The sequence below is a fragment of the Hoplias malabaricus genome, chromosome 15 (assembly GCF_029633855.1).
Source record: "Hoplias malabaricus isolate fHopMal1 chromosome 15, fHopMal1.hap1, whole genome shotgun sequence".
NCBI classification, from domain to species: Eukaryota; Metazoa; Chordata; class Actinopteri; order Characiformes; family Erythrinidae; genus Hoplias; species Hoplias malabaricus.
In genome coordinates this window covers 1856144-1871674 of record NC_089814.1, presented here as the reverse complement: position 1 = coordinate 1871674, position 15531 = coordinate 1856144, and the positions used below count along the sequence as shown (strand labels likewise).

The following is a 15531-nucleotide window of genomic DNA, read 5'->3' as shown; positions in this document are numbered from 1 at the left end:
GTGTGTGGGGTGATGGTGTTGGGGGTGATGTGGGGGGTGATGGTGTTGGGGTGGTGTGGAGGTTGGTGTGGGGAGGGTGATGGAGGGCGGAGTGTGGTAAGTTGGAGCTGCTGCTGTTGAGAAACTGTGTTTTCTCTCTCTCTCGCTCTCTCTGCGTGTGTGTGTGTGGGGGGGGTCGCTGAGGGAATGGGGAGGGGCTGTGGGAGTTGGTGGGGGGTCTTCAGGGGAAATGTCTGAGCGTGTTTTTCTAACAGAAACATCCGGAAACTCTCAGGAAACACATTTCAGCTCCGGAGACAGCTTCCCATTCCCACTCTCACTTCTCACTTTACACACACACACACACACACACACACACACACACACACACACACCACAGCCCACAACCACAGCACAAAAAATTACACACACACAAACACCTGCCTGGACAATAACAAGTTTATAATGGATCTTTTTTCTCACTTTACCCCCCCAACACACACACACACACACAAACTGCACAATGTACAACACACACACAAACACACTCTAGCCACAAACTGACACACACACACACACACACCTGTGTGGACAGTGCAAGGTTTGTACAAGTTCTTTGTCCTGATAAATGCAAAACACACACACACACACACACCGTACCCAGTAGTCTATGTGTTGTTTTTACTGAATGTCTGGTTCTGACCCGAACGAACCGGCTGGATCTCACCCAGGTGTGCTTTAACCCCGGGGTCATACTAGCCCCAGGTTTGAGCCACAGACACAGCAGCACTCCCCCCCCATAGCCCAGTGTGTAGCCACCCTCTGTGGGGGTTCAACTGCTCCAACCTGCCCCCAGTTTCAGGGTCAGTGGCAGACCCAAGGCCAAGGGAGCAGCGGAGGGGCATAGAGACCCCTAGCTCCATGCTGTGGAACAGTGGAACTGTGTTCTCTGTAGTGATGGAGTTCCTCTGGGATGAGTTTGGGGGGGAGGTTGTACACCCCTCTGGCTGACTCCTGGCATCGGGCCTGTACACTGGACGCAGATGGGCTTTGGGTCTAGAGCGATTACAAACACGGAGTCCTCTCTGGGAGCTCAGGCAGTGCACAAGACTGTCCACTAACATTTAGAATGTGTGTGTTCGCTGAGTGGGAAAAACAGTGCCTAAAGTTTCTCGACTCTATTACAGAATAATTATATTTCTACAGTGTTTATTTCATTAAAATAATTATAGAACATTATTAAAAATGAAAACTTTATTAAAAGTTATTAAGAATAAAATGACAGTCCTGTTTTATTTCTAGTTTATTACATATTTTTATATTATTTTAGGTTAGTTTTTGTGAAAGACATTTTTGAGATTAATATTGTTATTATTATTAAAAATGGGCATGTTTTAATTACAATAAATGACATTAATAACATTAATAATGATTAAAGTAAAACAATAAACAATTTAATTTCACATTTGTTCATTAAATAAAAAGTTAAAGAACTTTGGTTTGGTCCGGAGTAACTTACAGCCCAGAGTTTACAGTTTATTACTGTAGTTTATAACGACACACATATGATAGACAGTAAAGTGCAATATTCCTCATGTGCATTGTAAATATTTTTCAGTGAGTGTGTGATATTTCTCATGCGTTTTATATTTGTATTATTTATGTCTGAGTAATTCCTAAGGTTTTATTTAGTTGCCTCTTTGTTACTAAGAACTTTACTGCTGTAACACTTTGAATTTCTCACTGAGGAAATAGTAAAGGATTGTCTGATCTTAAAGGATGTCTCTGCAGCAGAAACAAGGTTCCACTCACCGTGAGCCATCACAGGCAGGAGAACCAACAGCACAATGGAGAACATCATCATCATCTCTTTACTCTTCTCTCGGAGATCTGTTCTTCTTCAGAGCGTCAGGGAACTGAGCGTCTTCCAGAAACAGCAGCTTAATATACCCCCAGACTTCCCCTTTAAACCAGCAGCTCAGAGAACACAGAGAACCAACAGAACACAACAAAGAGAACACACAGAATACAGACACCACACATAGAACACAGAACACAACACAGAGAACCAACAGAACACAACACAGAGAACCCACAGACGCTGTGAATCATGACATCCTCATTTCCAGACTATTCTCTGTTGATATTACTGGCCTAGCCCTTAACTGGTTATGGTCTTATCTCATGAACAGACAATATTACGTTGCGTTAGGATCTCATGAATCATCTGTGGCCGTTGTTGATCAGGGTGTACCCCAGGGATCTGTTCTTGGGCCTCTACTCTTCATTATATACATTATCCCACTTTGTCAGATTATCCGTAACCATTTACGGATGTTTACGTTTTAATTTTCACTGCTGTGCTGATGATATTCAGATCTATATCTGCACTGTTTCTGCCACTGCCTTTGCCCAGGCGTGAGTTCCTGTGTTGATTTAAAACTCTGGCTGCACACTAACCATCTAAGAACAGGAGTTGTACTTATTGGAGCCAAATCATCACTTTCTCATGTTTCTCATTTCTCTGTTGACATTGGTGCAACGACCAGGTCCATGTTGTTAAACACCTTATTGATTCCACACTCACCTTTGAGTCTCATATCAAGTCTGTCACTAAAACTGTATTTTTCCATTTGTGTAGCACTGCATGATTACGCCACCTGCTCAGTGCCACTGGCTCTAAACTGTTGATCAATGCCTTTATTTTCTCTCTAACTCCGTTTTCTATGGACTTGCCGTCAAATTAACTAACAATCTCCAGTACATCCAAAACTCTGCAGTTAGAGTTCTTACATCTATTTCACACATCACACCTGACCTCCAGCTGATCCTCTGTACCTTTCCTCTCACACACGTAGACCGACCAACACTGGACTTCTTACTGTCTTAATGAAGAGACACTCAGCCATGGGCAGATCCTTTAGTGCACAGCTGCTCCCAGCCTCTGGACACTGCCTCAATCTCTCCTTCTCTGTTCTTCACTGTGTTCCTTTAAATCTCTGCTGAAAGCTTTCCTATTCTCTTCTCTTTGTCCTTGTTCATTTTTCCCCCAACACTCTGTAAAGGGTCCTCAGGTTAGTGAAAGGCACTATATAAACAGAACATATTATTATTATTATTATTATGAGAACATAACACAACACACAGAGAACACACCGAACACAGACAACACACAGAAAACAGAAGACACCCAGAGCACTCAGTACACAGAATACAGAGAACATAGAGAACACAGAAAACACAGAGAACACACAGAATACAGAGAACATAGAGAACACACAACACACAGAGAACACAGAATAGAGAGAACACAGAGAACACACCAAACACACAAAACACAAACACACAGAACAAACAGAACACAGAGAACACAGAAAAGAGAGAACACAGAAAGCACACAGAACACACAGAACACAGAGAACACACAGACAACAGTGAACACAGAGCACACAGAACACAGAGACCACACAGAACACAGAGAACACAGAGAGCACACAGAACACAGAGACTATAAAGAACACACAGAACACAGAGAACACATAAAACACAGAGAACACACAGAACACAGAGAACACACAGAACACACTGAACAAACAGAACACAGGGAACACACAAAACACAAAGAGAACACAAAAAACACAGAGAACACACAGAACACAGAGACTACAAAGAACACACAGAGACTACAAAGAACACACAGAGACTACAAAGAACACACAGAACACAGAGAACACACAGAAAACAGTGGACACAGAAAACACACAGAAAAGAGAAAATATAGAGAGCACACAGAACACAGAACACAAAGGAGAGAGAACACAGAGAGCACAAAGAACACAGAGAAAACAAATAACAGGGAGTACACAGAACACAGGGAACACACAGAACACAGAAAAGAGAGAACATACAGAACACAGAGAACACACAGAACTAACAGGACACAGAAAAGAGAGAACATACAGAACACACAGAACACAGATAACACACAGAACACAAAGAGAACACAGTGGACACCAAAAAAACACAGAAAAGAGAGAATATATAGAGCACACAGAACACAAAGAAAACAGTGGACACCAAAAACACACAGAAAAGAGAGAATATATAGAGCACACAACACAGAGAACACAAAAGAGAGAGAACACAGAGAGCACACAGAACACACAGAACAAAGGGAACACAGAAAACACAGAGAACACACAGAACACAAAGAACACAGAGAACACACAGACCACAGATACTACAAAGAACACACAAAACACAGAGAACACACAGACCACAGAGAACACAGAGACTACAAAAAACGCACAGAACACAGAAAACACAGAGAACACAGAGACTACAAAGAACACACCAAACACATAGAACACACAGAACACAGAGACTACAAATAACACACAGAACACAGAGAACACACAGAACACAGAGAGCACGCAGAACAAAGAGAACACAGAGAACAAAGAGAACACAGACAACACAGAGAACACACAGAACACAGAGAACACAGAGAACACACAGAAAACAATGCACACAGACAACACAAAGAACAGAGAACCAACACAGAGAACACACAGAAAACACACAGAAAAGAGAGAACATAGAGAGCACACAGAAGACAAATAACAGAGAGAACACAGAGAGCACACAGAACACACAGAACAAAGAGAACACAAAGAACACACAGAATAATGAGAATATATATAACAAAGAGAACACAGAGAACACACAGAACACAGAGAACACACAGAAAACAGAGAACACAAAGAACACAGACAACACAGAACAAAAACACAGAGAACACACAGAACACACAGTATACAGAGAACACACTGAACAAACAGAACAAAGAGAACACACAGTATACAGAGAACACACTGAACAAAGAACAAAGAGAACACAGAGAACACATAGTATACAGAGAACATGCAGAACACAGAGAAGATAGAACACAGAGAACACAGAGATCACATAGGACACAGAGAACACACAGATTACAGATAACACAGAGAACACACAGAACACAGAGAACACACAGAATAAAAAGAATACAAAGAAAACACAGAGAATACACAGAAAACATAAAGAGCACAAAGATCAAGCATTATACAGAGAACCCAAAGAACACAGAGAGCATGCAGAACACAGAGAAGATAGAACACACAGAACACAGACATCACACAGGACACAGAGAACACACAGATCACAGAAAATATGGAGAACACACAGAGCACAGAAAGCACAAACACAGAACACAGAAAACACAGAGAACACACGTTGCCCAAATGCCCCCTCTATATTTGGTGTGCTGCTACCATTTTTATACATTCTGTGTGTGTGTGTATTTGTGTGTGTGTGCGTGTGTGTATTTCTGTTTGTGTGCGTGTGTATTTGTGTGTGTGTGTGTGTGTGTGTGTGTGTGTGTGTATTTATGTGTGTGTGTGTGTGTATGGGTGGTCATATGAAGCACTGGCACCCCCTCCAATGTGTGTTCCTGCCTTGTGCCCAGTGATTCCGGGTAGGCTCCTGACCCACCGCAGCCCTGAACTGGATAAGGGTCACAGACAATGATAGTTATATTTTTATACAGTTATATTTGATATATTTGAATTTCATAATACTAGCTATTTTATATTATATTTTTATTAGAAAGTTAAAGTAAGATTCCCACAGTGCAAGAGAAATAATACTTTTAAACAAAACAAAACAAAAAAAAAGAATTTGATCAAAAATAGCACCCATCAAAAATTATGAAGCAGACACAAAAAACCCTTCTCTATAAAAACACAAAGATCAAAGCCAAACAATTTATTTGAGTCTAGTTTTGTTTAGTGATTGTAAAGTAAATTATATTATTTTGTGGATGTTTATCTAATTAACATATAATATAACATAATATTATTATTATACAATATATGTAAATATCCTGTTATCAGGTTTTCTTGGGGAGGAGGGAGGGCAGGAGGCCATATCTGAGAGCAATGGTCCCCAAGTCTCTGTGTGTGTGTGTGTGTGTGTGTGTGTGTGTAAAGGTGGGGTCATAAAGTAATAAAGTGGACGTCAGTGCTATCAGCCGAGAGACAGTCTCCAGCTGCCAGTCTTCACTGAGAGACTTTATGAGGAAACACCTCTCAGGCAGGTAAAACCTGGACATTTCCATCTGAACCCCATTTCTCTGACTTCACCCCTACCACCATCACCATCATCATCACCACCCTCACCTACTGCAATGTGAGAGCTCCAATAGGAGGACAGGCGAACACTCGGAGAGACGAGCACCCAGGCAGGTGAATGGTCAGACGGGTGAGTGCTTGTACTCTCATCTAGATCCCCTCTCTCACCTATACCTGGACCTTGGACCTTGGACCTACACCTGGATCATCATCACACAAGCTTGTTGCTGTGTGTGAGCGCTCCGACAGCTAAGTGGTAAATTTGGTCAGCACCCGACCCTCAGACGGAGCTATGTATGTGAGTTACCTTTTGGACAAGGACAGCGGGATGTACCCAAACTCAGGCAGACACACTGGCCTCAACCTGAACCCGCAGACCTTTAGCACTGCCCCTGCACCTGTATCTGCACCTGGGCCCTCACCTGGACCTCCACCTGGGCCTCAGTACCCTGACTTCACCACGTACCACCACCACCATCATCATGCTCATCCTCATCTGGCGGCAGGTGTGAGCGCCGAGGCCCCACCTGGCACCTGGAGCCCAGGTTATGCTCGAGATGACTGGACACCATACAGCACAGGCCATGCCCCTCCTGTCCCCAGCCCTGCACACCTGTCCTTCAGCTCCCCCGAGTTTGCCCCTGTGCAGCCCCCTGGCCTCCTTCCCCCACCAGTGGGCCAGATCTCACCCAGCACCCCCCGCAGAAACCCATATGACTGGATGAGGCGGAATGCAGCGCCTCCTAATCCAGGTAAGACAGGACAGGTAAATTATACCAGGTGTCAATATTAATCATAATCTCACTAATTATCATCATAATAAACGTAAACAGGTAAAACCAAAAAGGTACATTCATCAGGTAAATTTCAGTTATCATCTAACCCAGGAACACAGGTAAATGAACACAGGTAAACTAACCCAGGTAAATTAACACAGGTAACTGAACAGAGGTAAACTAACACAGGAAAAACTAACACAGGTAACTGAGCACAGGTAAACTAACACAGGTAAATGAACACAGGTAAACTAACCCAGGTAAATTAACACAGGTAACTGAACAGAGGTAAACTAACACAGGAAAAACTAACACAGGTAACTGAACACAGGTAAACTAACCCAGGTAAACTAACTCAGGTAAATTCACACCGGTAACTGAACAGAGGTAAACTAACACAGGAAAAACTAACACAGGTAACTGAACACAGGTAAACTAACCCAGGTAAACTAACTCAGGTAAATTCACACAGGTAACTGAACAGAGGTAAACTAACCCAGGTAAACTAACTCAGGTAAATTCACACAGGTAACTGAACAGAGGTAAACTAACCCAGGTAAACTAACTCAGGTAAATGAACAGAGGTAAACTCAAAAAGAGTGTGACGCTCGGACGCAGTGGGAAAGTTAGAACATCTCTAAAGCACTAATTGTACAAAAGGGTGATGGGAGAGTGGTTTTTGAATAAATGATGACGTTTCAGCTGGTTTATACACACAGTGCATGCGGCACAGCACCCCTCAGAGCCCCGGACAGAGCCCTAACGGACTCCCCCTGACTCTCACTCCTCTTCTCTCCACTCCAAACTTCACCACTCTGTTCTCACACCAGCGCCTAAGCTCATTTTAGAGCATGTGGAATATAGTAGACACACGCAGCAGTGAGCAAAAGTCAGAGACCACACAGGGTTTACTTTCCTCTCAAAACATTAAGAACAAGCTCCACACACAGAAACCACACAATTTTAATTAAATATTAAATCAAGATTTTTTATATAAACGACCCACTCCCTCTCCCTCGTTCCAATGCCGTCCCTGATCACAGAGCCTGCGTCATCTGTGGTTGGAAATAATTGAACACTAAGACTAGGAAAAATAATGAAAATAAAATCACACATATCACAGAATTAGTTTCCTAACATTTGAAGGTGAAATATGTCAATTGTGGCTTAAGAAATAATTTTTTGTCGGAAACTCTGCATCTGTCTAAAAACCTGAAACCGAGGCACAGCTTTAAATTATTTCAAACTTTTCACAATTTTTGTTTAAATTTCAAATCCTTTCATAAAGTTGCAGAGTTTTATCTGAATGGGGTTTTTATTCATTCAGATTTTTATTAAGTTTTAATAAATTCAGCTTTTAAAAAAAGGTGTTTCATAATAAACTAATAAACAATATTCATTGAATTAATGTTACATTACATTATTTCAAGCTCTTAGAAAAAGAATTACTGTAACAACAAAACCTCATAACTCCAATAAATAGTGATTATACAAGAGAAACAAAGTTGTTCTGAGCTTTTCCTTTGATTTTTATTCTTCATTGGGAACCTTGGGTTCAGAATTAAATCAGATATATTTTATTAAAATTATTTGATGCCTGTCACATAAACGAAACAAAAATCAAAATTTCAATTTAATAAGATCTTATTTAAAAGGAAAACCGATGCAATAAAGAAATCTAAGTGAGATATAAAGGGTTTTTTATTAATACAATTTTAATTCATGTTCTGAATTGTAAATATCTTTTTAAAATATTGAAAATAAACAGTTTCCTGGTTCTAAACAGAAGTCACAAATTATTTATAGCAAATTTTTACTGATTAATAATAATTTGTCTTATATAACTCTTATATTCGTTTATATTTTTGTAGTTTTGCAAAAAAATATGAGTCTAAATCTGTTTTTCACAACCAACCTATTGTTGAATCTAAATGTTAACACAGAATCTTAACTACAAAATATGTCTCAGCACTAACATCAGTTTTACAGAGTTTCTGTTCACAAAAGCCATTATTTTATTCCTGTTAAAATCTTCTTCTCTTCCTGTATGTAAATGCTTTTGTTTCTCAATTTTCTACAAAGAACTGCTTCATGTTCAGACAGAGAGTACATCCTCTAATAAACTGATTTAAAAACAAACAAACAAAACAAAACTGTGAAAAAAACTGTGAAAGGACGGTGAGCGCTGGTGTCCGTCTCGCGTAGTCAGACACTCACGTGTTTCTCAGTAAACCATGGTTTAAAGGTGAATTTTAACCAGATTTAAGCTCATTATCTTGTTTTCTCAGACATTTAGTTACACATTAACTTCCCTCTGAGAGCTTTCATCATCGCCACAACATCTTGCCATCTTCTCATCAATGTCTCATCACCACCTCATCATCATCTCATCAGCATCTCACATCTCACCAATGTGTCATTAATGTCAGTCTAAATCCTCACATCTCCATCCACCACAGAAATACTCTAATAATGATATAAATAAACTACTGAACTGTAACTGAGATCATTTTCAGATCTTAACCGAAAAAAAACGTAGAGTTGATACAACACACCCATAGTAAGCGTATATTTATATATATTTCATATGTGTGAAAATGTTTAATACATTTCTTTTTTATTCTGGTTTTATTTTTCATATTTTTCCTCAGGTTTATTTTCTGATTCTACAAAATTCAGTTGGTTTATGGTTTATAATGTGGTCTATCTATAATGTGATGTTTTTATTAACATTAGTTATTAAAAGCCTCCTAAATTAAAATGTAATGATTAATATTAATGCTAATAAATGCAAATTAAAAGGGTTTAATTAAAGACTTAGTTACGTTATTGAAATTCTAAAAAGGCATTTCATTACACAAATAGTATTGAATTTCACTGTCATTTTTAATTGACAGGTTTGAGGTTTATTCAAGTTTTTCTGTTTGTTTTAATGTAAAGATAAATTTGTCTTTCTTTAAATGAGAAATAATTTTGAAACTAAATCAAAATAAAATTTTGTCTCCTGGCGGCATGTGGATTAATGCTGTGAACATCTTTTTTAAAGAGTTACAAGCCAGAAATTAATCAACAGAAATTTTAAAATGTTTTAAAAAGTCCACACTTCCATTTTTCTGTAGAAATAAAAAGTAAAAATACATTTCTATTTTAATTTAGTGTCTCATATTGTTTTTAAATATTAATAACTAAGTTTATTGTAGTATTATTCCTAATATTAATGTTAGAATGCTTTACTCTTTATGAAGTAATGTCAACTGAACATCCCCTGTGTCTCTGTCTTCAGTTCATTAAAGACTTCAGGATCTGAAGAGCAGCTCGTTACCGATTACTCTCATGATGAGGGTGCTACTGTGTTTACGGAGTATAGCGCCTATCAACCCTTACCCTTCAGATCTCCTCATCTATTACATTAGTCTACATCAATTTTGCACAGTCTTATACAGTCTTGTAGTGTATTTTATAGCGTGCTGTTGTTGTTGTATAACGTCACTGTCCGATTAAAAACACATATCTCTATTTTAAGGGGTTTTCTCTTTTTCCCTTGTGTTAAATGTGGGCAATAATTTCACAGCAGCTAATATCATATTGACCAATGAAAGGCTGAAAAAGCACACAGTTTCTTTAACTAGTTTGTCCATTGGCTGCTAGACCTCCATCTAAACCATGTATCTCTCCCTCTCCCTGTTCTGAGTGTCCGTGCTAAAGTTAATGACTGATCTCACGTTTACTCACGTGAAATATTAGAGCAGCAGCTATAACTAATCACAGTAAGGATTAAATAAGCTGATTTAGATCTAGTTTAGTTCTGCTTTTTGCTAAAACATGGATTCACAGCGTTAGTGTCGGAGAATATGCTGCAGGTCTATGGTCACACGGAAGTGGACGTGGCTCATTGGAATCCACTAAAAGAAATCCGTGTTTGTTATTTACAATAGACACAAGTCCATTTTACACATGAAACTTTTGCACATGCTCAGAGTAAAGATATTTTTACATTTCTGAGCTGTAATGGGTATAAATGGTGTTATCTGTTGTTTATTTTTACTGTTACCCTCAGAGAAATACAGTGTTTTCCTGCTCCTGAGAAGCTTTGTGGAGATACATGTTTTAATCAGAGAGTGACGATATACTCTTTTAATTGTTTGGATATTGCATTCCCAGAGTGACAGCTCACTCAGTGTAGCACTAGTGTTAGTCCTGACTGCTTAATCATCACTTAGAACAGTATTTACAACAACAAAATATATAATATACACTACAATGATAGAAACACTAATAATAAAAAAGACTACGTACAAAATCGATATAAACTATCGAAACAGGTGAGGAAATCTGAAGGGTAAGGGTTGATAGGCACTTGGTAGAGGTAAACAGACATGTCATTCGGAAAAAGCAGACATACCTCACAGTACACTGTGTAACTGCTCCACTTGAATCTGTTCATAAAGACATAAAATGCAGTAAATGAAAAGCTCATAATTGAACTCAATAAGGATTTAGAATAAGGAAGTAGTAACATGTATGTTATGGTGTAAATTGTATGTTGAAGCCCAAAACCGCAACAAATTCACCAGTATTACATCAGGAATCTTAGAGTTAAATTAATGCTGTGAGTATTACAATGTAACTGAAACATTCTGTGTGAATTTAACATGAATATTGCTGATTTAACACTGGTGAATTTGCTGTTCAATAACTGGCAAGGTTAATCTTAAAATTAAGAAAGTAATATTGCATTTTGCCCCCTCCAGGGTGTATTCCCGCTTTGTGCCCAATGATTCCAGGTAGGCTCTGGACCCACCGCGACCCTGAACTGGATAAGGATTACAGATAATGAATGAATATTGCATTTTGATTTGAAATTGTTATGGTCTTGTTTCACACAAAAATCTTTATTATTATATCTCTTTAAATATTAATAAATTAGAAATAAATAGAAATTTCTTAACACAAACTATAATTGAGAGTTGTTTCACAGAAAGAGAAAAAAGATTTTCTTATGATTTCAACCTCTCAAAGTTGAATTGAAATAGAACCTGTTCACATTGAGGGAAATGAAGTGATTCTACTTTCTGTAATAAATAATTATATCATCTCCATCATCATCATCTTTGCTGCTTGATCCATTTCAGGGTTGCTGTAAATAATATTTTATATATTTTAATTAAAATATAGCCACAGCCACAGATTTAATGTTAATGGTAAAGGATGAATGACAGAATTAAGAGAAGATTCTATGTGAAGTGTGTTATAACAGGACAGTAAAAACAATCTGCTCATTTTTAAAGTGAATTGCTGTAGATTTAAATTTTTAAAACTAGACCATTTACTGTAAGTGAGTTTAAAGAGTTACAAAAAATTAAAGAGTTTAAAAAGTGTGTAAAAAGTGTGTGCGCTGAGCTCATTAGAGATGCTCAGGTTAATGAATGTTAATGAGGAAGATTAGGGCTTTAACCAGTGTTTGTAACAACCCCCACTCACCCGTCCCCCCGGCCCCATGTTTAATCTTTAACCCACTGACCACAGGGATCTGGATTCTGCTGCTGTTATAGTGTTTACTGAGCTCCTTGTCGTGTTTACACTTAATTATGGCTCTGATTAATGGAGCAAACACTCGCCACAATATGTCCAGTGTCTCAGTGTTCACCATCACCTGGACATTACTCACCAATCACTGCCGGACAACCACGATACATCCAGCACAAACTCAGACTTAAATCTACTGAAAACAAACTTAAACTCATTAAAACCAAACAATCCTCACTAAACTTACCCTAAAATCTGAGATTAACCTTAAACCCAAACAATCTATTGCTAAACTTAACCTTAATGCTCAGATTAAACTTAGATCTAATGGGTGGTTTTCCAGAGAGGGATTAAGCCTAGTCCTGGACTAAACAACATTTTGAATTGAGTTTTTATTGAAAGGAGGATATAATACAGGATTTTGTCGACGTTAAATCACAGAATAAACCCATTTATGTTTTAAAATTTTAAATCTGAAGCAAAAATAGATTGAGATCACATGCTGAATCCAGTCGGACTGTGGTAAACATGATGATGAGGAATATAATGATGAAGAAATGATAATAAATATGAGAATGATGATCATCATGATGATGAAGATGTGTATAAACAGTCTGAAAGATTATTGAAGATAGTGGAAGTTCTACTTTGAACAAAGGTGTTCAGACTGTTGTTGTTCATTTTATTTTTATGTTTTTGTCTGATCTTTGTTTTTGATTGTTTTATACTAATTTTGATCTCAGTTGTTTTGTAATGGTGGTGCAGCAGGTTTGTGTCGCAGTCACACAGCTCCAGGGACCTGGAGGTTGTGGGTTCGATTCCCGCTCCGGGTGACTGTCTGTGAGAAGTGTGGTGTGTTCTCTCTGTGTCTGCGTGGGTTTCCTCCGGGTGACTGTCTGTGAGGAGTGTGGTGTGTTCTCCCTCTCTGTGTGTGGGTTTCCTCCGGGTGCTCCGGTTTCCACCCACAGTCCAAAAACACACATTTGGTAGGTGGATTGGCGACTCAAAAGTGTCCGTAGGTGTGAGTGTGAGTGAATGTGTGTGTGTGAATGTGTTGCCCTGTGAAGGACTGGCGCCCCCTCCAGGGTGTATTCCTGCCTTGCGCCCAATGATTCCAGGTAGGCTCTGGACCCACCGCGACCCTGAATTGGATAAGGGTTACAGATAATGAATGGATGAATGTTTTGTAATTTGCTGTTTAACTTGTTAGATTTTTTTTTTTTTATCAGTTACATCTGTTCTTGCAGTTGACTGTTGTTTAGTATTGGTGTTGTTGAAAGGTTTTGTTTATTTTGTAGTTGATTGCTGTTGTTTATTATTGAAGTCCTGAAGTCTGATATGTGTGGTGTTGTGTTTGTTGTTTACTACCGGTATTGTCATGTTCTTGCCCTGTCTCATGCTTTCCTGCTCTGTTTTGTAATGTCTGTTTCTCTGTGTATGTTTTTGTTCCTGTCTCTGCCTTAGTCCCACCTTAGGCACACCTTGTAATCAATGTCTCCACCTGTGTCTCCTTTGTGGTCCTGGCCTCTTGTTATTCTTCCCAGGTGTTTCTCGTCTAATCCTGTGTCTATAACCCCTAGGTTTCAGTGTTTCTATGCCTTTGTGTTTAACATTTTTCTGGTCTCTGTTTTTGTGTCCTGCCTGTGTTTAGTTCCTGACTGTGCTTGTTTAGTTTTTGGTTTTGTTATTTGTCGTAATAAAGTTATCCCCTGTCTGTGTATGTCTGCCTCCTCGTCCACCTTCTGCCATGACAGGTGTTCTTGTGTGTTGTTATTTATTATTGGTGTTGTTGATTGTCATTGTTTGTTTTGTTGTTAGGAGGAAAGACTAGGACAAAGGATAAATATCGAGTTGTTTACACAGATCATCAGCGTCTGGAGCTAGAGAAGGAGTTTCACTACAGCAGATACATCACCATCCGGAGGAAAGCAGAACTGGCTACAGCTCTCAGTCTGTCAGAGAGACAGGTCAGTCTATAAACTCCCACACCTTATAGAAACAGTCTAAAACTCCATTCAGAGAGACAGATAAGTCCATAACCCCCAACCTTACAAAAAAATGTCTGTCTATAACCTCCCTCAGAGAGACAAGTCATTCTATGAAACCCTCCCTCTTAGAGAGTCAGGTCAGTCTATAACCACCACGCTTCAGGGAGACAGGTCAGTCTGTAACCTTGCCTCAGAAAGATGGGTCAGTATATAACCCCCCACTCCACACAGAAAGACAGGTCAGTCTATAATCCCCACTTATAGAAACAGATCAGTCTATAACCTTCACACCTTATAGAAACAGGTCAGTCTATAATCTCCCTCTGAGAAACAGGTCAGTCTATGAAACCCTCCCTCTCATAGAGTCAGGTCAGTCTATAACCACCACGCTTCAGGGAGACAGGTCAGTCTGTAACCTTGCCTCAGAAAGATGGGTCAGTGTATAACCCCCCACTCCACACAGAGAGACAGGTCAGTCTATTACCACCACCCTTCAGAGAGACAGGTCAGTCTATAACCCCCCTTTAGAGAGACAGGTCAGTGAGTGACCAATCCCCTGTTTCCTGGTTCAGGTGAAGATCTGGTTCCAGAACAGAAGAGCTAAAGAGAGGAAGATCAATAAGAAGAAACTACAGCAGCCTCAGGCGACATCCACGACCACGCCCACTCCCCCAGGCTCTGCACTTCCTCCAAGTTCCACCCTTCCCACCAACTCAGCGCTGGTGACCAGTAGCAGTGGTCTGGTGTCCTCGTCCATGCCCATGAGCATCAAAGAGGAGTACTGACTTACATGGGGACACAGGGTCAGTGAGGGACAGAGAGGGACAGGCAGAGGAGCCTGTAAGGGGTCTCTAAAGAGTCTACGAAGAGTCTATGCGGGGTCTGCGAAGTGTCTGGTAGGAGTCTGCGAAGTGTCTGGTAGGAGTCTGCGAAGGGTCTGCGGAGTGTCTGGTAGGAGTATGCGAAGGCTCTGTCCCCTGATCATCAGAACTCTGAAGATAGTGGAGATGTTTGGAGCGAGGAGAGACTCCAGCTGGGGGGGAAGAGAACACCTTTCTCCTAAAGTGAAGGAACCATGCACAGCCCACAGAG

At 39.8% G+C, this 15531-nt stretch overlaps 1 protein-coding gene across 1 annotated transcript; it reads left to right on the top strand.

Annotated features, from left to right (window-relative positions):
- Positions 1–6441: 6441 nt before the first annotated feature.
- cdx1b (caudal type homeobox 1 b) lies at positions 6442–15226 on the top strand. Its single transcript, XM_066646741.1, has 3 exons — positions 6442–6901; positions 14270–14418; positions 15012–15226. Exons 1-3 carry the CDS (start codon positions 6442–6444, stop codon positions 15222–15224), a joined length of 822 nt encoding a protein of 273 aa, XP_066502838.1. The 3' UTR covers positions 15225–15226.
- The last annotated feature ends 305 nt before the right edge of the window (positions 15227–15531 follow it).